General features: G+C 59.1%; 7 protein-coding genes across 7 annotated transcripts; 2 read left to right on the top strand and 5 right to left on the bottom strand.

Moving 5' to 3' along the window:
* Positions 1-136: 136 nt before the first annotated feature.
* Positions 137-1,815, bottom strand: THITE_2096692 (uncharacterized protein; the record flags this gene model as incomplete). Its single annotated transcript, XM_003655618.1, has 2 exons — positions 461-1,815; positions 137-395 (listed from the first exon to the last, which is right to left on the bottom strand). The coding sequence occupies exons 1-2, from the start codon at positions 1,807-1,809 to the stop codon at positions 137-139; spliced, it is 1,608 nt and encodes a 535-aa protein (XP_003655666.1). The 5' UTR covers positions 1,810-1,815.
* A 380-nt stretch (positions 1,816-2,195) lies between these two features.
* Positions 2,196-4,586, bottom strand: THITE_2119606 (uncharacterized protein). Its single transcript, XM_003655617.1, has 2 exons — positions 3,933-4,586; positions 2,196-3,878 (listed from the first exon to the last, which is right to left on the bottom strand). Exons 1-2 carry the CDS (start codon positions 4,296-4,298, stop codon positions 2,583-2,585), a joined length of 1,662 nt encoding a protein of 553 aa, XP_003655665.1. The 5' UTR covers positions 4,299-4,586; the 3' UTR covers positions 2,196-2,582.
* Positions 4,587-5,917: 1,331 nt separating this feature from the next.
* Positions 5,918-7,693, top strand: THITE_2119604 (uncharacterized protein). Its single transcript, XM_003655616.1, has 3 exons — positions 5,918-6,166; positions 6,235-7,272; positions 7,336-7,693. The coding sequence occupies exons 1-3, from the start codon at positions 6,094-6,096 to the stop codon at positions 7,548-7,550; spliced, it is 1,326 nt and encodes a 441-aa protein (XP_003655664.1). The 5' UTR covers positions 5,918-6,093; the 3' UTR covers positions 7,551-7,693.
* A 30-nt stretch (positions 7,694-7,723) lies between these two features.
* On the bottom strand, positions 7,724-9,997 carry THITE_2119603 (uncharacterized protein). The gene is made up of 2 exons (XM_003655615.1): positions 8,387-9,997; positions 7,724-7,984 (listed from the first exon to the last, which is right to left on the bottom strand). The coding sequence occupies exons 1-2, from the start codon at positions 9,825-9,827 to the stop codon at positions 7,836-7,838; spliced, it is 1,590 nt and encodes a 529-aa protein (XP_003655663.1). The 5' UTR covers positions 9,828-9,997; the 3' UTR covers positions 7,724-7,835.
* A 2,998-nt stretch (positions 9,998-12,995) lies between these two features.
* Positions 12,996-14,669, bottom strand: THITE_2119598 (uncharacterized protein). Its single transcript, XM_003655614.1, has 4 exons — positions 14,565-14,669; positions 14,394-14,498; positions 13,236-14,068; positions 12,996-13,178 (listed from the first exon to the last, which is right to left on the bottom strand). The coding sequence occupies exons 2-4, from the start codon at positions 14,430-14,432 to the stop codon at positions 13,037-13,039; spliced, it is 1,014 nt and encodes a 337-aa protein (XP_003655662.1). The 5' UTR covers positions 14,433-14,498; positions 14,565-14,669; the 3' UTR covers positions 12,996-13,036.
* A 1,593-nt stretch (positions 14,670-16,262) lies between these two features.
* THITE_2119597 (uncharacterized protein) lies at positions 16,263-18,458 on the bottom strand. Its single transcript, XM_003655613.1, has one exon. The coding sequence runs from the start codon at positions 18,312-18,314 to the stop codon at positions 16,347-16,349; it is 1,968 nt and encodes a 655-aa protein (XP_003655661.1). The 5' UTR covers positions 18,315-18,458; the 3' UTR covers positions 16,263-16,346.
* A 369-nt stretch (positions 18,459-18,827) lies between these two features.
* On the top strand, positions 18,828-21,628 carry THITE_2119595 (uncharacterized protein). The gene is made up of 4 exons (XM_003655612.1): positions 18,828-19,092; positions 19,203-19,988; positions 20,049-20,191; positions 20,248-21,628. The coding sequence occupies exons 1-4, from the start codon at positions 19,070-19,072 to the stop codon at positions 21,591-21,593; spliced, it is 2,298 nt and encodes a 765-aa protein (XP_003655660.1). The 5' UTR covers positions 18,828-19,069; the 3' UTR covers positions 21,594-21,628.
* The last annotated feature ends 779 nt before the right edge of the window (positions 21,629-22,407 follow it).

The raw sequence follows: 22,407 nt of genomic DNA, 5'->3' as shown, positions 1-22,407 counted from the left end.
GGCCAGCACCCACGTTGAATACGAGTCGTTGGCGCTGTGAGCCTGGTTTTGCCAGATGGCCGCTTCTCTGATTTTCGTGCTGCGAGTCGGCTCTCGGAAGACCTGGGAGACAGAGAGGCTGTCTTGTACAGCTCTCTCACAACTTGCCGGGCGCGGGCCAAGGTCGCTGCGCTCCGACTTTGTCATCGGTCTGGGCGTCCTCTTCGTCGAGGAAGAAGCAGCCACTGTCGCTGTCGCTGTCGCGGCCTGCGTCTTCTTCAGCCTCCGCGGCTGCGTCCGCGTCACGGTCGTGGTCTTTCCCGAGGAGGAACAGGTCCAGTTTCTGCAGCTCCTCGTCGTCCCGACCTGGGCGCACGACCCGGTTCAAGGCGCCGTCGTCGAAGGCGATGCCGTACCTGCGATTGTCAGCTTCTGTGTGTCTTTTCCCCTCGTCATCTGCTATGTAAGGGCCAGCACGTACCACAGCAGCAGCCCCAGCAGCCGCGCCTTCTCGACCCGCGCGCGCAGCACCGCGTCCTCGACCAGCTCGGGCACTGCCGCCTCCAGCTCCTCCCAGAACGCGGCCCGCAGCCGCTCCGCACAGGGGTAGTACTCGAACCGCCGCCTCCCCGTGCCCGCCACGGGCACCATCCGCCCGAGCAGCTCCTCCAGCCCGTACAGCCCGACCCCAAACGGCAGGTACTCCCCCTCGGCCCAGTCCACCAGCCCGGTCAGCCGGACGACGCCCGCGCAGCAGTCTGTTGCCCGCTGAGTCGACGACCACCTCCACACTCCGCCTCCATCTCCATCATGATGACTCCCACCCTTCGCGCCACCGCTGCAGCGATCCATCTCGACCATGACATTCCCCACCCCGGCGCCCACCAGATCACCATGCGTCACTGCCCACGGCAAACTATCACCACCACCACCATCACCACCATCACCACCCACCACCTCCTCGCCAGCACCGCCAGCACCGCCAGCACCGCCAGGGACGCCAGCGACCTCAGCGACGCCCGCAATGCAAGCCAAAGCCCCCTGCACCTCCCGCACGACCGGGCCAAACCGCGCCGGCAGGCCCTCGCGCAGCAGCGCCAGCCGCGCGCGCAGGCTCCGCCCCACGCGCCGCTTCAGCGCCGGCAGGCGCGGCGACGTGGCGGGCAGTGCGGCGCGGAAGGCGGGCGCGAAGTACCGGTGCGCTAGCGCGCGGAGGAGGGGGGTCAGCGTCAGGGCCTGGGTTTCGGTCGGGGTCAGGGGCGGGTTAAGGGTGAAAGTCGGGGGCGGGGACAGGGTCGAGGTTCGGGTCCAAGTCGGAATTGGGGGGGTCGGGGTCAAAGTCAAAGTCGGGGTCGGGGTCGGGGTGTCTTCTGCTAGGGGTGGCAGGGCTGGTGGCGGGTTGGGGAAGAGCGAGTGCAGGAGGGCAGGCAGCGGGGTGCCGCGGATCAGGGAGAGGGAGTAGACCAGGAGGCAGCGGTCGTTGTCGTTGTCGTCCTTGCTGCTGCTGCTGTTGTTGTTGTCGTTGGTGTTGTGCTGCTGGCGGGCATCACTGGAAGCGCAGGGGAAGTGGATGGTGCCCAGCAGCTGGGTGTCGGGCACGAGGTCGCCGAGGGCTGCTCGCGCGGCGGCGGTGATGACGAGGTCGAGGCGGTGCCTCGGCGGCCGGAACTGGATGATGCTGTCGTGCTCGCGCAGGAGCAGCGTGTAGGAGCAGTGGCCCTGGCTGGGGGCTTCGACGAGCGCCGACGACGGGTAGAGCGACTCGGCGAAGCGCCAGCACTGGAGGCGCGCGGAGCCCAGGAGGCCGTTGCGCGTGAAGAAGTCGTGCATCTCGTCAGGTTGTGAGTCGTTTGCTCATCTCGTCGTCCTCTTCCTTGTCGTGTCTGAGCCTAAGGCGTCTTGGACTGCAGTGGGACGTGTGTCGAATGCCAGCGACACCGGCTGGCATGAGAAGACGGAGGTTCACATGCTGACAGTCTACCCTACCCCGAGCGGAGTTCGGTATGCACGAGGGGCCGTCTCTCGGTCGAGTCCCACTCAAGCCGACAGCAGCATGCAGCAAGCCACATGTAGCTAGCGGTGCCGTCGTGCATGAACACGTAACAGCATCACGGCGCGCATATGCAAGAGGCGAGTGCCCTGCATCACCCCGCGGCATTCTCCCCAGCCGGTCGACTGGGACACACGTCAACGCCAAGATGGATGTAGATGGCGCTTGGCCAATGATTCAGGAATGAACGCTGACCAGTATCAAATATACACAACACGACGTCCGCAGTCTCACCATCCCTTCTGAACGTGTCCGTATTCACCGCTCAGCAAGCCGGGTAACAACATCCAAACAAACGAGCACCGTCCGTTCCAGTCCCAAGCAATCTGCTGCACCGCATGGGAAACATTGTCAAAGCATCACTGCTTGCACTGCTCCCTCACCTTCAACCCATCATTACCCCTCACCCTCCCTACCACCCCAGCTCCGACCCCTCCGACCCCCACAGAAACCCGCAGACCCCCGCGGGGGCGGCAGACACCATCCCGCATCCAAATTCACCAGAAACTCTGCCCTGTCTCGCCCCGCATCACGAGGCGAGAGGAGCTAGCGCTCACCGGTCGCCCCTCCGGCGACGGCCCCAGGCAAAGACCCAGCCAAACGCCTTCCTGAAAATGCCGCCTACCAATTCCACAAAAACGTACCAGAGGATGGTCCCGACCAAGCCGCGGCCCTGCTTGGGATGCACGGCAGGCACATTGTGGGACGGAGGCGTCCGGGCTGGCGCCGCCGCCGGCGCCGCCTCCGGTGCTTCCTCCCGTTGTTGCTGCCCAGGAGTGCCGGCTCGCTTTCGGACCTGGCCAGTCTCCCCGGGCTGGCTAGGTTTGTCGCTGTCTGCTTCTCGGGCGGTGGTGGCGGCGCCCGCCCCGGTACCGCTGGCCGGGGCGGGCGATGCGGCCACCTCGGCGTAGCTGCGGCGTCTGGCCTGCCCTTTGTCCTTGGCAGCTGTTTCGGCAGGGTATGTCTGCGCCGGGTCTGGTTCCCCAGGCCTCGGTGCCGGGTGCAGAATGACCTCTTCCATGGAACGCGATTTGTCCTTGTCCAGCTCGACCTCTGCGGGGGCCAGGCTACTGGATTGGTCATCAGGAGGGCCGCTCTTTTGAGCCGTTTTGGGCGACGGAGGCGAGTGCGACGGCGACGCTTGTGGCGTCGCGATTGGGCGGTGCGCGGGCACGACAGTCCTAGGGCTCACGCCTTCTGGCAAGGCAACGGCTTCATCCTCGTCGCTAGTCGGGAGTTTTAGGTGCTTGGGCTTGGACTTCAAGGGGTTTGAGAACACAACTGCCGGGCGTGGCGGTTCCTCTTCCGCGGCCGACTCGTCAGCCTCCGAGATGGAGTCCAGTGAGGCGGTTGCAGGGATCGAGCTTATCGAACCGCGAGACGGCTGTTTAGGCGCACGGGATGTTGGGGATGATGATGCCTGTGGTGCACAAAAAGCAAAGTCTCCCGTTATGTCTTCCGTCCCCCGCCGCGAGGGATGGAACACTGGAGAAAGGCGGACACCTCCGAAGGAAGCGTCGTCCTCCGCCAGGCCCGTCTCGAGCTTTCGAACGGCATTCATGATGTCTTGTCGGTTCGAAGGAAAGCGCTCTAGGGTTGGGTCGTTCAAATCGAAGTCGTCCGGATTGAGATCTTTGACGGACAGAACGTGGCGAGCGCTCTCCTCGACTGCGACGTCCGCCTCACCCGCTGCTTCCTCCGGCTCGTAGAGCCCGACACATTCGTGGGCAAACAGGGGCGACTTGTCCGCAATGAATTCTTCCTGATCATCTAGGAATTCTTGATCACGCGGCTGTACGTCAAAGGGGCGGCCCTCGCCCGGGGGCGGTTCCAGTATGACGATGGTGCTCTAAACTCGTCAGTGTCCGAGTTGAGGTCTTCAAGGGGCTGGTCAAGTTCACACCTGCCGCCTTTCGGACGCCTTGACATTGTCCTCTGCGGTATCCTGCCTAGGTCCCTCGCTGCCCGCAGCGTCCTCCGGCCGCTCTCGCTCCGCCACTTCCTCATGGAGAAGCTCGGCCGAGTCAGCTACTTCTGCCGCGACTCTGGCGGAGATTGGAGTCCCGGTGCCGGAGCGTTCGGCCGCCGCTGCTTCGGCAGGAGGCTGGGGACGCTTGGCAGCGACTTGGGCATACTCTCGGGGGCCGCCCTCGTCGGCACCTGGTCGATCCTCGGTGGGCCGAAGGCCTTCTGATTGCGAGTCGGATGGCCTGGGACGGTGCAAGGTCAGCATTCTCGCCGCACTTTGGTCCGGATCATCCGCCGTCATTTATACTTGCTCTTTCTGCGGCTTCATCTCCAGCACATGGTTCGTGTTGCCCGAGCGATCCGTTACCGTGGGAGCGTCGTCTTTCAGCACCCACCAGTCTCCCTCGCCGAGACGAAACTTGTACTCGATCTTGGAGCCGGGCTCGCCGTAAACTTCCTTCTTGAAGTCGTATTCGCCGTCCTCCCGGGCGCTATGGTCCATCTCGTAGGGTTGCCATGGCGGGTCAGAGAACGTGCCGGCGACGTACAGCGGCGGCCGCGTGCCGGGTTTGTGGTAGGTAATGACCACCGGAATCTGTCTAGATGCCATTGTCGCAGCTGGCCAAGGTGAAGGGTGGGAGAACAACTCGGGAGCTTATCAAGGAGTATGCTGCACTGGGCCGCGGGGGGCTCCAAATCAGACATGAGACACTGTGCTAAAGCGAGCTGGCAACAAGCCGCCCGTGCAGAGAGAGATACCCTCTGGGGCGTAGATGCCGGGCTGCCTACCTAAGATGACAGTTCAACGAAGCCGGTAACTAGGTAAGGTTGCTGTCGCTGGCACTGGCGCTGGTTAGCATTGACGGAGCTGATCGGCATGCGCCGCCTGCGACCCTTCCGCGTGGAGATGGGCAGGCAGGACTGGACTGTCATGGATGCCACTCCAACTGTTGCCCGGGGAGTTGGCGTAACACGCAACGGGCGGGGCAGGTCACACAACAGTAAAAAGCAGCTGCAGCACAAGACGAAAAGAAGCAGCGGCCATTCAGCAAGGAAGGATGGGAACTCGCCTGCGTCCCGCACGGGTGTCAGGTCTGGCCGGGGCATGAAAGTTGCATCTAGCTGCTGGCGACTCGATCGGAGCCGTGCATGGCATAGAATGGTGACGGGCAGATCACAGTCAATTGGATGGACAAGGTTGTGTCTAGGTTGTTTCCAATTTAATGCAAGTGCAGAGGAAGCGTCACTTGACTGAAGCAAGCACAGGAAGAAGGGGGTCTCCCCCTTGGATAGAAAGGAATGGGAATCGGAATGGGCCAATGTACAAGCACATGGCGAGAACTGTCCATGAGCAAAAAGCGTTAGTGGCAAGCAGTGGTAACGAGCACGGCAAGTCAATTGCTCTTCCGTCTCAAATGATGCGTGTGCAAGCAGGGATGGAGTTGTTGCTTGAGACCCCACACTGTCGTCATGGACGGCTTGAAGCGGCGGGCGGTCACTCGAGGCAAGAAAGCATGTGATGCGGGGAGACACCGAGCTTGAAGAGCCAGAGCTCAAGGCTGAGAATCGATGAGGTACCTAGCTTGCATCACTTAAACAAGAAGTTATAATATAAACAGTGAAAGTGGTTTGCGTTCACTGATAGACAAGGTCAAACCGAGAGACACCGATATGAAAATATGAGGAACAAGAAGAGACAAGTTGAGAGCAGGAAAGCATGGGAGAACTGGGGAAAGGAGATTGTTAGGCGAACCAAAAGGATAAGAGGGGAATGTAAGAAAAGTCTGAAAACAGATTGAGGCTGGAAACAAACATCGGAGAGGAAACTTTGTGGTGAAATGAGCGGATACGGAGCGGTGACGTGAGCTGAAGTGGATCGCCTGCCCCGATAAGGCCGATAAGACGCTCGATTTGACCACCAAACGTACCTGCTGATAACGTTCAGGTACACTCGCTCGGCCTGGCGACCAACTGTAACATTACATTCTCACGATTACAAGCGATTACAAGACGTTTCCATCACATATCCCCCACATTCAAACACCACCGAAGAACGCGACAAACGGCTGGTGCAAACATCACCCCGACTCACAGCCATGGCGGGCCTTCCGCCGGACACGATCCATGTCAAGCGCAAACGTGGCGAAGAGGAGCCTGTCGACTTTCTGCGTAGGAAGACTCGCTGTACTGCGCCAATCGAAGATTCGTCGATGCGCTGACGCCTGGGAATATCACAGATTTCGAGAGGAGCAAGCGGTCCCGCAGCCAGTCCGGCGACGGTGCCTGGGTTTACCAGCGCAAGCAATCCAACCAAAGGCCTGCCGACCATGCAACGCCATCACCCCCAGTCGCTACCGTCCCCACTATCCAGGCCACCCGAGACGGCGACGATGTAGCCCTATCGAAACGAGCACCTAAGCGACCGCTGACCGCTGCTCCTGCTGCTCCTGCAAAGCCACAACAGTCAGAACCGACCTTGTCAAGCGCCCCGGCTGCTGAGCGCATTCGTCGGTTCCACCTGTCCCGATCCGACTCGCCGCAGCTGCCCGCTGGTGTCTCCAAGAAGCGTACTGCCCCTGTCGTGTTCATCGAGCGGGATGCAAAGAAGCATCGGGAATCACTCAGGGCCGTCATTGAGAAACACCATGTTGAGCCCACAGACCGACAACCACAAGCCCAGGTCGGCTCCAAGGCCGAGGACAGAGAGGAGGAACCGGCTGCTCCGCCACAGCCCAGTCCGGTCAAGTATAAACGGCCTGGAACCAGGGCTCTCAAAACTGCGCCTAATACCAGGCCCTCTCCGGCGCCGCCCCTACCTGACCGCCAGGACAAGGACATGGATGAAATGACGCGCCTCATGGATAGCTGGACACTCGACCTGATAGCCCAAGATCGCGAGAAGATGGAGGAGCAGCGCACAAATTCCAAGTACAATCCCGCCACGTCGCGATTCAAGCCCAAGGCCCCGAAGCTGCGCTATTTCGAGCGCCACCCGGAGTCCTTGGCCGCGAAGGAACGGGAAAAGACCGCTCAGCAAGCCGCAGCTGCCACAACAACAGCCATGGACGTCAGCGTGGATGACACGACTGACGACGAGGACTACGTGCTGGAGACGTACGAGCGTGTACCTGCTGAACGCCTGCTGGACCAGGAGGTGCCCGCACATCGCGTCGGCTTGCTGGTTTTTGATACGGAGCCTGATATGGTCGAGTTCTTCTACGGCAATGAGTCGGACAGCGAAGACGACTACGTGGAAGACGACGTGGACTCAAATGGTGAGTGGTCGCGTTCTTGGAGATGGTCGATCGCACCGATACAGAGCTGACCCCGTCATCCAGACGAGAACTTTTACACAAACGAGTACCCCGACGAAGAGCTCGCCTCGGACGACGAGTTCGATCGCGACCCGTACCAGTACAGGAACCAAAATGCCTCGGATCTGGAGGAGTTTGATGAGAGGGATTTCGAGGAGGAGCAGGATCGCGAGGCTGCTTGGACCGATGAGGTGTGGGACAGATGCGAGAGACTCCAAGGTCAGCCAGGGTGGGAGTAATGCATGGGCATCCGCCTTTATTAACACGTCCCTGAGGACTCCCGACGAGAATGTGCCATGAGTGAGCGTATTACGATGTGGCTCTCAAAACGTGCACACGCTGTTGGTCTCCAAAGCGGTCCCAGCAATAAGTACTGATTAGCCCGTAACGTCCGAGTCCTCATCCATCCAGGCTGAAATCATCAAACATTATCCCAACCAGCAGTCTTCCTTGAAGTAAGGAAAGAGAAAGGCAGAGAGATGAAGACGGCAAAGTTCAGAACTGGCCTGTGTTTCCCGTATTTTTCAGCGTTCACAAACGGTTTCCATCGCTTCCAGTTGTCGTATTGCTACCAATCCTTCTTGTGGCAGAAGGCCGTAGTACACTTGGGAAAGGAACACATGAAACAAGCTTGAGGGAAAGGGGTATGGACGGTTTTCCATTATTTCCGTGGCTGGTTGGCAACCAGTGTCAACTGACATCAACATCGAGACATGATAAACACATGGGCAACGTGAAATCATGTACTGGATGGGGATACGAGACATCGAGAAAGAGCGTATGGACATAGGGAATGGGAGACAAGAAGAAATCCATGGCGATGGACGGATGAATACCAGGAACGCCAGCCCGAGGCGGGGGAAGGGGCAGAAGTGACTCAGAAATACACCATGCTCTGGTAGCACTTCCGCGCTTTGGAAGCGAGGAACTCCTCTCTCTGCCGGCGCCGTCTCTCAGCTGTAGTAGTACCATCCACGTCAGCAACCCAGCCCTTGATGTCACGAGAACAGACTCATAGAAGAGGCCAGAAAAAAAAAATGAGAAAGAGAAAAGGACAGTGGATAGGAGTACTCACCGATATCCCTCGCCATAACCCGATGCTCATGCCTGACCCAGTCGTTCCGCTCGTCGACCAGCTCCTCAGGGAACCGCTCCATCAGCGAGATTTTCGCCCGACGACACTTGACCGCCCGCGTGCGGTAGGCCACGCCCCTGTAGTACAGGTACTGACCCGCGCCGCCGCCGCCGTCGCCGGCGGCCTCTTTCCCCTTGTTCTTTTCCTCCTCCTCCTCCTCCTCCTCCACCAACCCCTCCCCAGCTCGCTCACACACACCCTTTCTCCTCTGAGCCCACCCCAACCCCTCCCCACCAAACCCTTTCTCCTCCCGCCCCATCCCGGCCGCCTCGGCCTCGGGATCGACCAGCACGAGCAGCCCGTCGGGCGTGGTGGCGGGCAGCCGGCCGTTGGTGCGGTAGTAGGCGCACTCGAGGCCGCTGACGGAGCGGTCGGGGGCCGGCCAGCGGGCCATGAAGGCTTCGCGCACGCGGTCCCACGGCAGGTCGAGCTCGACGCGGTGGTAGATGACGAAGGCCTCCTGCTCGAACGTGTACGGCTGGTTGTTGCGCTTCTCTTTTTCTTTGGCCTTTGCCTTTTCCTTTCCCGCGGGCGCTGGCGACGGCGCCGGCGGGTTGGGGGTGGTTGGGGTGGTGGTGGAGTCTGAGTCATGGCTTTGGCTTGAGGAAAGGGGGTTGTTGGGATGAAGTTGGGCTGCGTGGGAGAAGGAGGAGGAGAAAGAGGTGGGGGTGGTGGTGGAGGAAGCGGAGGAGGTGGAGGGGGGCGAGCCGCCATGCCGGCGACGGACGGTTTTGAGGTGGCGTCTTTGGCGGTCGCGATCACGGTCGGGGCTGGAGCGGTGACGGGCGGAGGGTCGGCTTGAGAGAAAGGTGGAGCAAGTGTTGGCGAGCAGACAGTCTGCCGATGCTCTCCGCGGGCCCAGGGGGGGAGGACTCGGGGGCATGAACCCCGGATAGTAGCCAGATACTGACTGCGATCGTGGAGGAAGCGACGTCCAGGTCGGATAGCCGGCGGCAAACATGGAGGAGGTTGAGCTAACAGGAGATGGGAGAGCCGTCGGGGGAGAAACCGGGCAAGCCATAGGCGGGCCCAGCAGCGGGGGTATGTTTCTCAGCAGATCGGATATCGGAGGGAGGCGTTGCTCGACGTGGACAAGCAGAGAGCCTCGTAGCCCGCAGCCCAGGCTGTTCTTGGTGTCGTTGCATGTTGGGAACGGGGAAGGGGCCGAGATATTTGACAAGCCGCCCACATGTGCACGGTCTTTGGTTGGCATGGTGAGCTGGTGATTCTGGAAACAGTGGTCCCCCTGATCGCGGCCAGGAGAGGGCGGAGGCGACGGGACGAGGTCCAGCTGGCTGATGCTGGGCAGTTTCGGGTGTGCCACGCCGGGTATGGCCTCGGACCGTCTGATGACGAGGCCGGACAGAGTCTGCGAGATCATGACGAGAAAAGTAAATGAATACCACAGGGAGCGGAGTGGTACTAGTTGAGATTGTGGAGGATCACTCAGGGGAAACCAACAACGGCCTGCCGTCAGATCTGAACGAGGGACAGCACGCAGAAGGGCGATGAGAGAGCAGACTAATGAAGGCCGAAAGTCCTCGTGGGCATCCGCAAAACTTCATATACGCGGATACAGAAACGCAGTGACCCAGGACGAAAACCCACAGACCGGACCTCGCGGGAACCACAACCACTGCAGCTTCGCCTTGATGGAGATCTTCCCAGCTGCATGCGTAGTGCCACCCACTGCGAAGCACTTATCGACAGTCCAGAATCAGCTAGTAAATGTACGATATATCCGTGGTGAGGAGGCAAGAGTATGAGGGTAAGGGGATGAGGGGTGAAGGTATCGTAGATACCCTCGAGCTGCTCATCATCACGGACGGCCGCTGCTGGATGCGCCGGGCAGACACAAGGTACCGTACCTAGCAATAGGACCCAGCCTATCAAGTCTCACCAAGCTGCTCAGGTCGTAGACGGTGGCAATTCACCTAGGGAGAACATTGGGACCCCCTGCTTCCCCAGCCAGCAGGAGCATGGACTAAGAGGGCGGATCGACATGCGGCTTACTATACTATGTAGGCTAGAATCTCGCCTAGGTCGAGGATCCCCCTGCTGCATCGGCATCGAGCTGCTGCAGCCCAGATCTAACACGTCCCTCGGCGTGAGTGCCGTTGTGGATATGTGGAAGCTGCTGCAAGTGTCAGCTTGCCCTCAAGGTACCCGGTTTAGCTTCCGAAGCCCAGCCATGCCACCGGGCATGTGGCTTGGAGCTTGACTTGGCGGCATCATGACATCGCATCTGGGGGGTGGCGGTGCCCGGCGGGGTAGGCAAGTTCGTGCAAGCGTGTTCCTTATTGCATATTGAGCGGCAAGGCAGGCCGTAGATGGATGCTCCTTGCTGTAGTAGGAGGCCAGACGTCGTGGCATCCGTTAATGTTCACCTTCGTATCATGTCGTGTAGCTGCACGGAATACGGAGTACCAACTCGGAGGGAGTGCGGAAGTATGCCGTGCAATAACTTCCGATTGACTGACAGCAGCCTTGGGTTCTGGACTTCCGTTTGCACTGGTGGAGGTAGTGGAGTTCAAAAGGCCCCCAGCCAGTGGTCCATGCCAGAACCAGCTTAGTGCCGATGTGGTGGAGTCGCCTCATACCCCCGTCACTCTCCGATCTGGGAAGTCGCGAGTAATGGCTAGATCTTAAAGAGGTCCCGCCAAGACTAATTTCGGCCAATTGTCGGCAATGTTTTTACAGCGTCAGTACCCCGCCAAGACCGCCAAGGGGTTTGCACTATCGCCACGGGTTAGCCACGGGTTAGTTCGCCGGGGGTGCGGGGGGTAGCGCCAGCCCCCTGCTGGTTAGGGTGAGGGTTATGGTTAGGGTGAGGGTCAAGGTTAGGGTGTAGGTTAACTTCGTTTTCTTTTTTTTCAATTTGGTTGAGGTTTCGCAAAGTTGTTGCTACGAGTCTTTGCAATTCTTCGTTGTTGATGTTGCTCGAAGTCGTGGCGACCCCGCTCCCTCGCGGCAATTTGTAAATACTTGTAAGCGGTAGGTTCCGAAATTAGTCTTGGCGGGACCTCTTTAAGAATAACCGAGTAATGTGCGCATCTCGCCAAGGCAGCAGCTGATTCTTGTCGGTTCATCAAGCAGCAGCCGGCCCCAGGTTGGGTGAGATATCGAGTGCTCGAGCTTCCTGACACATTGTATGTAGGTACCTTACATACACCGTGTATGCAACCTCCTAGATTGGACTCCTGTGGTAATCTTGACATTGGAGTGGAACACCCTTTTGTCGTCTGCGACCGCATCGAACGATGATCGGCAGCAAGGAATCAAAACACGCCGCTCGACCATCTCACATCTCACACCAACACACCTCTCCTCCCTTTCTTCGAACAGACTTACAGTCGACCCCTTGTTTGTTCGTTAGCGTGGTACTTATGGTGGATCACGACAAGGCTCTAAATTACAGGTACCTACCTAGCCGTCTTGGCACGAAATAGACCAACCGCAACAGGAAGTCAGAGGGCACTATCGCCTCTGTATATAATACAGCTTCCTTCGGTATCTGACCAGTTAGTCAAGTAGGAAAATGGCGTTCAATACACTGCTTTATCCATATCAAACGTGCTTCAGTCGAACTTGGATTCTGGAGAGTGATGAGGAAGAGGTGGGCAAAAAGGCCGAGTTTGGTTGGCTATAGGCCCCTGTGAAAAAGTGGGGGCAAGAACCAAACTAACAAACAAACAAGGATTGAACTGTACTTTTGCAGCGAACGTGGAATGGGCTACTCTGCCTTAGGCAATCATTACGCAATTGGCCTCGGGTCGCAGGTTGGATTTAGCGGCGTTTTTGAATTTGATGCATCGTTTCTCCTTCCAGGATCCGGTACCCTTCCGCCCAACGCTTGCTTCCCTTGGCACTCCTCGGCGCTCGACGGCTAGGCAACAGACGGACAACATTGCGACGCGCACGACGGATGCCAATAGTGCTTCACCATCTTTAGTTCATTGTGCAGTTGGGCAGCTTCAAGGAGGTCCCATCCACTGTCTCCGCACTCTGCACCCCAAGACGATGGAGCCAGAGGCGATAGTCTTCCTTCTTAGAGGGTTTGGGCCCATTCGAAACCTACAGGTAGGTACCTTATGTTCTTGAATAGTAACTACACTACCTACATAGTAACCCCAGAAGACGCCAAGTCCGGTCCGTCGATCCGGTCCAGCTAGCCTGGCGAAATGACTGACTTGTCTCCCGAACGCCACCCCTCACTGTCCACCATGCACCAGATCGACGATGCCGGATCTTGCGTACCCAGCGATCAGCCGTGTGATGGGGTGACACGGCAGATGTGGCCCTCTAAACTGGGGCGTTGCGCAACCTCCGGACTGCTCGTCGTACGGAGTACTTGCGACCCGGACAGCAGAGACGCAGAGACGTTGGTACAGTACGACGACTGTCCTTGGCGCTTGCAGGTTAACGGACTCCATCTCACAGACTCGATGGCATCTGATGGAGAGCGCCGTATCATACGATCTGTGCGTGGAACATCACAGTCATCCTAGAGTCGGGCTGTTCCGCCGCCAGGGCATACACAGTACATCCCCGAGGGTACTCGGTCAACGCCACACGGTGCCTCCGGCAAAGCTAAAGCTTTCCCCGGGAATTTTCCGCTCTACGAGCAGAATGGTTATCCCTGCCATCCAAAGCAGCCTCCAATCGCGTCCCGGAACTGAGGATGCTCTCGCCTGTCGCCATGTCCCTGAATGACTCGTCCCCAGAGAACCTCCTTTTCGCCGCGTCAGCTCAGCGTGACAGGGTCAGAGTGACTTCAGAAGATACGCACCAGCCTCGCTCCTCACCGTGGGACAGATGGCTACAATCGCTGTTCAGTTCGCAGTCCCACCCCCTTGACACCCCCCGCCCACCCCTCCAACCGGGAGCGGGGCGATCCTTGTCGAGATGATCAGCATCGCGTGCGTCCGTGGCTTGGCTCACAATCCCATTCTTCCCCTCTGATTCAGTTCCGGCGCCCTGCCGGCGGCGAAACTTGCTCAGCCCGCAGGTGAAGCACTTGAAGTCCTCGACCTCGACATCGTCGGGCATATGCCCCGTCAAGACACGCCCCAGGGCGATGATGACGGCCGCGTGCGAGCACAGCAAGATGGCGCGCACGCCGTCTCTGTCGCACTCGGCGATCACCGTTTCCATGGTCGCTGCCACGCGATCATGCAATTCCTCGATGCTCTCGCCCATGCGGTTCGGCGTCACTGCCGGCACGTAGTCCGAGTCGAGCAGATCCGGGAACAGCGGTCCTAGGGTCGCGAGACTGGCAGGAACAGGGTGCTCGAAGTCCGCCGTGCCGTACCACTCGCCCAGCCCCGTCTCTCCCCGGATCTTGAGCGACCGCTCCCCTCTCCCCGTGGCCGACGCCGCCGCCGCCGCCGCCGCATCCTGGGCCCTGCGCACGAAGGGCTCGAGGGTCTGCAGACAACGATAGTACAGGCTGGAGTACACCCGCTCGATGGGCGGGTCCGCCGTCAGCAGCCTCTCGGCAAGCTCGTTAGCCTGGTCGACGCCATGCGCCGTCAAGGCCGGATCAGCTGCTCCGCCCGTCGGAGACTTGATGAAGGTCGTGTAGTTGCCGTCGGATGGATCGACGAGCCAGTTGGACCGAAACTGGAAGTGCGATGGGGTACCAGCGTCAGCTACAATCACGACAGCAGCATGAGTTCGAGGTCGAAACTCGACTGTTTAGGAAAACCAGCGACCGAAAAGGGAAGCCTAGACAGAGGCTTTGCCGTCGTCATTCCTAGATAGGCAGAGTACAGCCGCTAAGTCGTGGGTTTACACGACAGCGACGCACTCTCTCGACACACTCCCCTCACACAACACCCCCTTCCTGTTCTTTCTTCCCTGCGGAGAGCACGAGCACGGGCAGGAATTCCCTGGTCTGAAACATAACACGATCAAGCAGGTGAAACGAGGCTGATGTGAGACTTACCCCATGGCGGGTAACGTAGATCACCTCCAATCCGGGCATGACGCCTGCTGCAGGGCGAAGACCCTCGTCTTGTTTTTTTCTCTGTTTCTTCCCGTCTCGATGGGCCTGGCCTTGCATCAGTTGGGAACGCCCGTGAGTGGCTGCTGCGTGTCTGGGGATTCCGATAACTACCAGGTAGATAGCTGCACGCTGCGCTTTCGGGCGCGCGGCTTCAGCTCGGCAGGGTATAACTAACTGATCGCCTGCCCTTCGGGGAAGGAGCTGCTGCGCGCTCTCGCCGGACTTAGTACCAGGTAGTGTACGAGAAACAAGAGAGGGATGGATGCATGGGTGTATACAGGCGGGCAGAGAAGCGTGCCGCTGCACATGCAGACGCGAATTGCGGAGTCCTTGCTCTTCTTCTTCTTCTTCGTCTTCCGGCCACCGAGGGAGCTTTGGCTAGGCTTGTAACGTACCTCGGTTTCTTCCACACCTCACACCTCGCCCCGCCCTCACCCTTCACTCTCACACACGGATGAGGAAAGGGGTGGTGATAACGTTACCGTACGGTGTACCGGTATAGTGAAGCCTGTGTGTCCTTCCTGCTTGTTGGATAGACGCTTTCCTCACCCAAGGACGCTGTAGTTATTCTCAGATACGAATTAACCTCCCTCGTTCTCCCTGGCGTCTGCTCTGCGTTGGTCCCTGTCTCAATTTCCAGGTTCTGAATAAGGGAAAGCTTGCCGAGGCCCGAAGATCAGCCGTTTCTGTTGCTGTACTCCCGTACCCCCCGACGCAACGCTCGCAAGTCGGCGGATCCCGATCTGAATTTCGATCGATTAGTGCACTTAGATTAGATGTTAGATTGACCGGGGCAACTAACGCTTAAGCTACACTCCCGCAGTACACTACTCTGTATTCCAGACGGATTAGTTAAACTCGATTGCTTGCCTGCGTGTAGTGTACACTAATCGGGGACCCTGGCCTCGCTGGACCGGCATGTGGGTCGACCGATCGGGACTTGAGTTTAGAGCTTTCGGAGGAAAAGCTCCTTGATGTGTCCCGAACGGGCAACCGGGGGACTACAAGCAGGGTTCTGTGCTGCACGCCGTCGGCCTCCCGCTGCTGCTGCGGCTGGTCCTCCTTCTCACGGGCCCGGCCCCACAAGGGATGGCATTCACAAAGGGGGAGTGTGCGTTGTGTCTTCTGCCAATGCGAGACCAGTGCGGCGAGTAGGTATGCAGTAGCTATGCAGTAGTCGCCATGCAGTGGGTGCCAAAAGCAGCAGGCGTTGATGTGTTGGGCGTGTGCGTCCGGACTGGGAGGATAGAGGAGGGTGCGGCACTCCGTGCGGCGAGGCACGATGTGGGATGTGGTGTAGTGTATTGTGGGGTAATGGGATGTCCCACGGGTGTTCCCGACTGTGATCATTCCGTAGACCAAGGTCGAGAGCGGTCGGCTGAGGATTTCTTCAGGAGACCGGTTTACAGCTTGCTGAAATCCCCTACTTTGGTAAATTCATGAGAGGATTTGCGAGAACTGTTGAGCGCAAAACCCGAGAGTTGCATAGAGAATCGCGTCCAAAGGGGGAAAGAACTTGTCAATTCCGGGCTTATGTTTCCAGATGCCTCTCCATCACACAGGAACACAGGAACGGCGAGCCGAGGAAACAGTTACCATGACACGCCGGCGTAACCCTAACCCTTCGCTCCCGACCCTCCTTTCCTCCAGCCCCCTTCCCCCTGAACACCACCATAAACAGAACTCGAGATGAGTGTGAGGAAGGCTCAAGAGGAATATGCCACATGTCTCGGGTCAGCTAGCATAGTGATGAGGATTTAACATGACATTGATTCTCAATCCCAGCGCTTCTATCTACAATTTAATCGCAATGCATCCTCGTGGTGCTGCCCAAACGCCAAACAATCCACCCAAACCCCTTGCAAAACCGAAGAGCAAGCCAGAATGCTCTGCTCAACGCTGTCTCAGCTCCCGCTCATGCCTGAGCCAGAAATTCCTGCACTCCCGGTGGCCCCAGAAGTCCACCCACCACTCCCCAAAGCTATCCTCCACCTGCACGTCCACCTTCGCGACCCGCTCGTCGCGCTTCAGCCCGCAGACCACGCACGCCTTGGGCGCCGTCGGCACACCCTTGGCCGTGCTGACCGCCAAGCCGACCGCGATCTCCGGCACCCTCAGGCCCGGGCCCGAGCCAGAGCCCCCTTCCCTCGCGTGCGCGGCGTTGACGCCAGCCACGACGGCGCGCAGGCGGCCGACCTGCGCCTTCCACAGCTGCGCGACCTCGGCGGCCTCGCGGTCCTCGCGCGCCGCCTGCGACTTGTCCACGCTGGCGAGCTTCATGCCGCGCTGGCCCGCGGCGGCGGGGCTGGCGGCCGAGATGGACATGCCCTGGGCCAGGAACTTGTCGCGGTGCCAGCGGAGCTTGCGCCCCGCGATGAGGCGGGCCGCGACGGTGGCCAGCGCGAGGTAGCCCCGCAGGAAGGTGAGCGTGGCTTCGGAGGCGAGGACGCGCTGGTAGGCTGGCGAGGAGGGGGAGAGGGTGAGCAGTGGCTTGAGCAGGGAGGCGGAGGCAAGGTCGAGGAGCTGCGGGAAGAGCGAGAGCAGGATGGCGGGTGGCGGGATGTTTGTTGGCGGGGGACCTGGCTTGTCTTCTTCGGTTGCGGTGATGGTGGGCCGTGATGTGGGCGGGCGTTGCGCGGTGGTTTGCTCGGTGGATGGGGCGGCTTCTGTTCCGCCCCAGTCCTGCCAGTCCCAGTCTGAGGCCGTGGCTCTGGCTGACGTGGAGGCTGAGTTGGGCTTCAACTTAGAAAGGGGCTTAGCGGCAGCAGCAGGCTGACTTGAAGTCTCTGGCAGATCCTTGAACTCCTCCCACTTGCCGCCAAATCCATCGTGCTCGACTGTCGGCCAGGCGGTGACGGGCGATGGCGAGGCTTGATTGGATTCTTCAAGCACCTTGGTCACCTTGGGAGGGCTCACTTGGAGCTGCTTCACTGGTTCTGGTTTTCGTTCTTGGAACGAACCATAAGGGGACTTGGGCGCTTCGGGGTAAGAGGATGGGTTTGCCTTGAACGCTGCATTGGACAGAAGCAAGCCTGGAGGCTGCTTCTTCGGTGCTGCAGGTGCCGAGTCCAAGGAGAGGAGATCCAGAGCGGACGCTGCCGGGGCGGTTTCTGGAGCACGGGAAGCAGGCGTTCCTGACACGAAGTCACCGAACTCATCGGCGTCATCACCATTCGTGCCGTTTTCCGTCTCGAAATCGGCATCAAAGAGGACGTTTGGGTCAGGATGGCGCGCTGGCTTGGCTGGTTTTGGCGGCGGTTGCGTCCTGGTGTTCGTCTCCCAAGACGGCCGCTGCTGCCAGGGCTCGGGGGCTGACGTATCCGGACTCAAATCTAGCAGCCTGTTGCTCAACAGATCAAGGGTCGACGCCCTGATGACACGCGTTCGGGGTTGGGCTGGGTTGGTGCTGGTGCTGGCGCTGGCGGCAGCAGCCGGCTGTGCAGGCGAACTGTCCTGAGCCACCTCAAAATCGCCCCAGCCATCATCGTCCTCTTGCATTGTTGCCGGCTCCTGGACGGCAGGAAACGGCATGGTTTGACCCTGGACGCTCCCGATGCCTCCTGAGCTACCGATATCACCCCATGCATTGCTCTTCGCTGGCTCATTGACGGGCGAAGTGAGCCAGGAGCTGGGTTGGCCCCCAGTCGGCTGCTGAAGCGGAGGCCATGGTGTGGACTTCTGGCTGCCCTGCTGTGTCTGTGAGACGGAGGGTCCCGGGACCAGGAAAGATAAGGGGTCGCTCGCAACCGGCACGGTGATGCCTGTGCTGGGATGAGGCGCGCCTTGATTTTTCGGAGGCGTCGGTGCCTGTTGCTGCGGCTGCGACAGGTCTCCGAACGCGGCAAAAAGATCAGCCGACATGACGGTTTAACGTTCTGGTTTTCTTCGGGATCTTATGATTCGCGGATGCTGACGACAGGTCGAGCAGGCAGACATGGCTGCCACATGTGTTCCAGGTTGTTCGAAACGGCCCGGGAGGTAATCGGAGGACCCGAACGTCATCCAGGAATGAGACCTGTTGCGCTGCCGATCCCTGAGTGGGGTTGCACAAGGCACAAGCAGGGGGAGCTTTAGGGTGCCCTGCTGGCTGCTTCGTTGTCGACGTGTCGTCGCAAGTGAAGCAGGATCTGGGTGCTTCAAGCAGAAAAAGATGCAAATGAGTCACTTCTTATCACCGCACGCCTGGTTTGCATGCGTACGGATTAGATCTGCGTGTCCCGACCTGCAGACGACGTTCGAGGTTAAAAGCCGGCCAGGTAATCGGATGGACGAGGATGCTGGGGCGGCCAAATCCGGGGACCCGGGACAGGGGCTGATGGCCCCGGTTTAGGCCACCGATTGGCCGGCGGGCGACAGATGGGGATTGTGGCAGCCCCACCCACAGCTCTCCCGCCCGTAGTGCAATGGCAATGGAATGCGAACCACTGACGACTGGCGATTTCAACGTTCAACGAGGGCTGATGAAGTCGATCACTCGCTCGCATCGCAGTCAAAAGGTCGCCAACGTGCCTTCTCCACCGCGCTGGCGGTATTGGCACCTTTGATCGACGCCGACTCACCTCCAGACTGCAATTTGACCCGCTGCGTTGCCGGAACATGCGCGTCATACTGCAGCCATGAAATCGCTGGCCGACGCAAGGTGAGTGCAAACCCAGCCTGCGCCAAATGCCATATTCCCTATACCTACCCCTATATTCCGCCGTGTCGCAAGCACTACGCAGTAAGAACACTTGGCTCACAACGGCGCAGATCACGATGGGGCGAAACGTTCAAGGACGGCTCCACCATTCCCGATCTGCAACGCGCCATCAAGTTCAACGGCCCCAGCAACCCCTGCGCAGCCGGCCTGCGGTCCGTCTGCTGGAAAGCTTTCCTGCTCTGGAGGGGTGCGCCGGCCGACAAGTGGCTGGACCTCGCCCGCGAGTCGCGTGCATCGTACAGCGCCCTGTGCGAGCAGCATTTGCGCTTCATCAGGCACCCGGAGCAGCTCGCCGCCCTCTCCGTTGACCCCCTCGCCGACGACCCGGAGTCGCCCTGGGTTGCTGTGCGCAAGGATGAGACAGTCCGCGCCGAGATCTTGCAGGATGTCCGCCGCCTCCCCGACGACCCCTTTTATCACGAAGAGCGCGTCCAGACCATCATCCTGGACATTCTGTTTCTCTACTGCAAGCTCAATCCCGCCGGTGGCGGCTACCGCCAGGGCATGCACGAGTTGTTGGCTCCTCTTGTCTGGGTTGTGGCCCAGGATGCGGTTGACCGTGCGGCCGTTGTCTCTGACGATCCCTCCGAGGCACTCTTGGCCGAGATGTTGGACTCAAGCTTCGTCGAGCACGATGCCTTCGCTCTCTTCTCGAAGCTCATGGAGAGCGCCGGTGGCTTTTATGAGGTGGAAAGCGACACAAGTGTGGATGCACAGCAAAGGAACACCATCGTGGAAAGGAGCAAGTACATCCACGAGGTTGCCCTGATGAAGATAGACGAGGAGTTGGCAAACCATCTGCGGAACATCGAGGTACTGCCGCAGATCTTTCTCATGTGAGTAACCCGCCTTCCCGTCTCTTTCTCCGTCAGTCAGGGGCTGACCCAGTGACCCAGCCGGTGGATTAGGCTTCTTTTCGGCAGAGAGTTTGGTTTTGACCAGTTACTAACACTCTGGGACACGATCTTCGCCTACGATCCCAATCTGGAGCTTATAGACCTCATCTGCGTCGCCATGCTCCTCAGAATCCGGTGGACGCGTAAGGCGCACTGCCTAAATCTGGAGCAGCCTGCATGGTGCTAACCGGATAAACAGTACTCGACGCAGATTACTCGGTTGCATTACAGCTGATGTTGAAATATCCCGCTCCGTCGCCTCCGCATGGCCCCCATACCTTCGTTGACGACGCCATGTACCTCAAGGAACACTTCGACGCCGCTGGCGGTGTCACTCTAATCTTCAAGTACACCGGCAAGAGCCCGTCAAACACGTCCGTCACGACGCCGGTACCGGTACCGTCGCGTACATCTACTCCATCATTTCCGAAACTCAACAAGTTGCGACAGCGTACCCTGGGCGCAAGATCGCCGCTGTCGACATCGGCGAGGATCCTGCAGCAGCCTGGCGGAGTCGAGGCCTTGCTGCAGGGCGCCGCCAAGAACATGATAGAGAGGGGAGAAAAGCTTGGAATCAGCCAGGCTGTCCGCGACGCTGTAGGCGAGATCCGCCGCAACGTCCAGGACTTCCAGCAAAGTCGCATTTCGACGACCAGAGGGGGGCGCAGCCTGTTCGGTGAAGCCGGTCTGCCATCACCGGATTATGCGCTGACAATCACGTTGATGGAAAAGAGAAACCGTCGGCTGGCCGCCATGCTGGACGAGTCGGTCACCAACCTTAAGCTGCTGGCAGCGTCGGAACTCCAGGGTGAAAAGGAGAAGAACCTCGAGACTGTCGAGGTAGCGGCAGCTAAGATACAGTTTGTCAAGGCTTGTTTGGAAGATCCATCACTTGCGCTTCCGGAAGAGGAGCTGCCTCCTCTTAGTACGCTGACCATCTCGAACCCTACCGAGGTCAGTTTGCCGACGGTGGCACTCGACACCACTCCCGTGGTTATGACTTCATCAGCCGTGGAGGAGACGCGAACGGCATTGTCTTCGCCGGAATCGGGAAAGACGAGCAGTTCGCTACCCTCTCCGCCAAAGGAATCGCAGACCCGGGAGGAGACTGAGACGCTTGACAAGATGGACACTGATATCCATGGCGACGGCGACACACTACCACCTCTCCAATCGGAGGTTAAAAGTGGCTCGCCGCCGGTTCCGACTGTGCTTCCCCAGTCCCAAGTCCTTGTCACCCCGATGGCTCAGCGACCACAGGGCCCGATCCCGACCAGGTCAACACTGGCGCAGTCATCGTTCGCATGGATGCTGGAGCCAGACACAACCAGCTCGTCCTTGCCACGGCCGTCTCCGTTTTCTCCCCCATCGGGCAGGCCGCCCAGCAGCAGCGGAGGGGCGAGCGGCGGCCAGAAGAAGCGGCACAACCCCAGCAGGGAGAGAAACGCCTTCCTCTTTGGAGAGGTCACGGCCGATTGCGCCGGCGAGGCGGCGCTGTCGGCAAATCAGATCTTTGGGTTGCAGCCCATTCGGAAAGGGGGATGAAAAAAGGTGCAACAGCAGCAGTAGAAGAGCATTTTTGACAGAGAGCGGCTCAGATCCTTGCGTTGATCGATCACGGCCGAGTCGGCCTCCAGACAGCGCGAACGCGGCAATCCCAGAGGGAGGGGGTCGCTTCAGGTGGTGAGAATCCAAGCAGCTCGAGACAGGTGTAGTCAGGAGTGACAGAGCCCCCGGCCGATGGTGGGCGTGCCTCGATGGCATGAGGAGCCGTGTCTCGGGCAGACCCGGCTCCGGAGGTCATCCGTGTAGGCAGGTGCTTTGCGTTTCCGAGTTCTGGATACGGTGAGGGGGGCACAGAGCGGAAGAGGCGTGGCGATTTTGGCGATTTGGGCCAAGCATCGGTGACGATTAGTCTAGGGACGGTGGCAGGAGACATAGAGAGAACCTGAGAGCGTTTGTTTAGCGATAGTCTACAGTACCATCTTCAAGATTTTAATGACAGGCCTCGGCGTTCGCCAACTTGCTTTGGAGTTAATAGTGAAGTGTACAACAACTCTCTCTAAGGTACCTAGATTCCCCCCGCCAACAAAGTTCACTAAGCAGAGGTCCATGCTCTAGTACCCCCCATTAAGCACACTGCCGCCTGTAACTTGGCTTATCCTCTAGAAGTCATATGTATATAAAGCGGTCACATGATAGTTGATGGGCATCTCACCTTTTGCCTAAAACCAAAGTGCAATTAAAAGAGAGAAAAAAAGGAGAGATAAAAAAGGAAATAAAAAGAAGGAAAATGAAGAGCAAAAGGCAAGAAACAAAAGGGTAAAAAAGGAGGAAGGGAAGAAGAAATAAACGAAGA

The sequence above is a fragment of the Thermothielavioides terrestris genome, chromosome 4 (assembly GCF_000226115.1).
Source record: "Thermothielavioides terrestris NRRL 8126 chromosome 4, complete sequence".
Taxonomy (NCBI): domain Eukaryota; kingdom Fungi; phylum Ascomycota; class Sordariomycetes; order Sordariales; family Chaetomiaceae; genus Thermothielavioides; species Thermothielavioides terrestris.
The sequence above is the reverse complement of the archived record's forward strand: the minus strand, read 5'-3'. Positions and strand labels throughout refer to the sequence as shown.

Excerpts from the sequence above, each read along its gene's own strand:
- THITE_2119606 (XM_003655617.1), bottom strand. The coding sequence starts at position 4,298 with ATGACGGCGGATGATCCGGACCAAAGTGCGGCGAGAATGCTGACCTTG. Across the intron at positions 3,879-3,932 it reads AGGCGTCCGAAAGGCGGCAG|AGCACCATCGTCATACTGGA; the intron begins GTGTGAACTTGA and ends TGACGAGTTTAG.
- THITE_2119604 (XM_003655616.1), top strand. The coding sequence starts at position 6,094 with ATGGCGGGCCTTCCGCCGGACACGATCCATGTCAAGCGCAAACGTGGC. Across the intron at positions 6,167-6,234 it reads GGAGCCTGTCGACTTTCTGC|ATTTCGAGAGGAGCAAGCGG; the intron begins GTAGGAAGACTC and ends GGAATATCACAG. Across the intron at positions 7,273-7,335 it reads AGACGACGTGGACTCAAATG|ACGAGAACTTTTACACAAAC; the intron begins GTGAGTGGTCGC and ends CCCGTCATCCAG.
- THITE_2119603 (XM_003655615.1), bottom strand. The coding sequence starts at position 9,827 with ATGATCTCGCAGACTCTGTCCGGCCTCGTCATCAGACGGTCCGAGGCC. Across the intron at positions 7,985-8,386 it reads GGTTATGGCGAGGGATATCG|CCACGGAAATAATGGAAAAC; the intron begins GTGAGTACTCCT and ends GTTGCCAACCAG.
- THITE_2119598 (XM_003655614.1), bottom strand. The coding sequence starts at position 14,432 with ATGCCCGGATTGGAGGTGATCTACGTTACCCGCCATGGG. Across the intron at positions 14,069-14,393 it reads TCTACGTTACCCGCCATGGG|TTTCGGTCCAACTGGCTCGT; the intron begins GTAAGTCTCACA and ends TCGCACTTCCAG. Across the intron at positions 13,179-13,235 it reads CACGGTGAGGAGCGAGGCTG|GAGGTTCTCTGGGGACGAGT; the intron begins GTGCGTATCTTC and ends CGCGGCGAAAAG.
- THITE_2119597 (XM_003655613.1), bottom strand. The coding sequence starts at position 18,314 with ATGTCGGCTGATCTTTTTGCCGCGTTCGGAGACCTGTCGCAGCCGCAG.
- THITE_2119595 (XM_003655612.1), top strand. The coding sequence starts at position 19,070 with ATGAAATCGCTGGCCGACGCAAG. Across the intron at positions 19,989-20,048 it reads CTGCCGCAGATCTTTCTCAT|CCGGTGGATTAGGCTTCTTT; the intron begins GTGAGTAACCCG and ends CCAGTGACCCAG. Across the intron at positions 20,192-20,247 it reads CCTCAGAATCCGGTGGACGC|TACTCGACGCAGATTACTCG; the intron begins GTAAGGCGCACT and ends CCGGATAAACAG.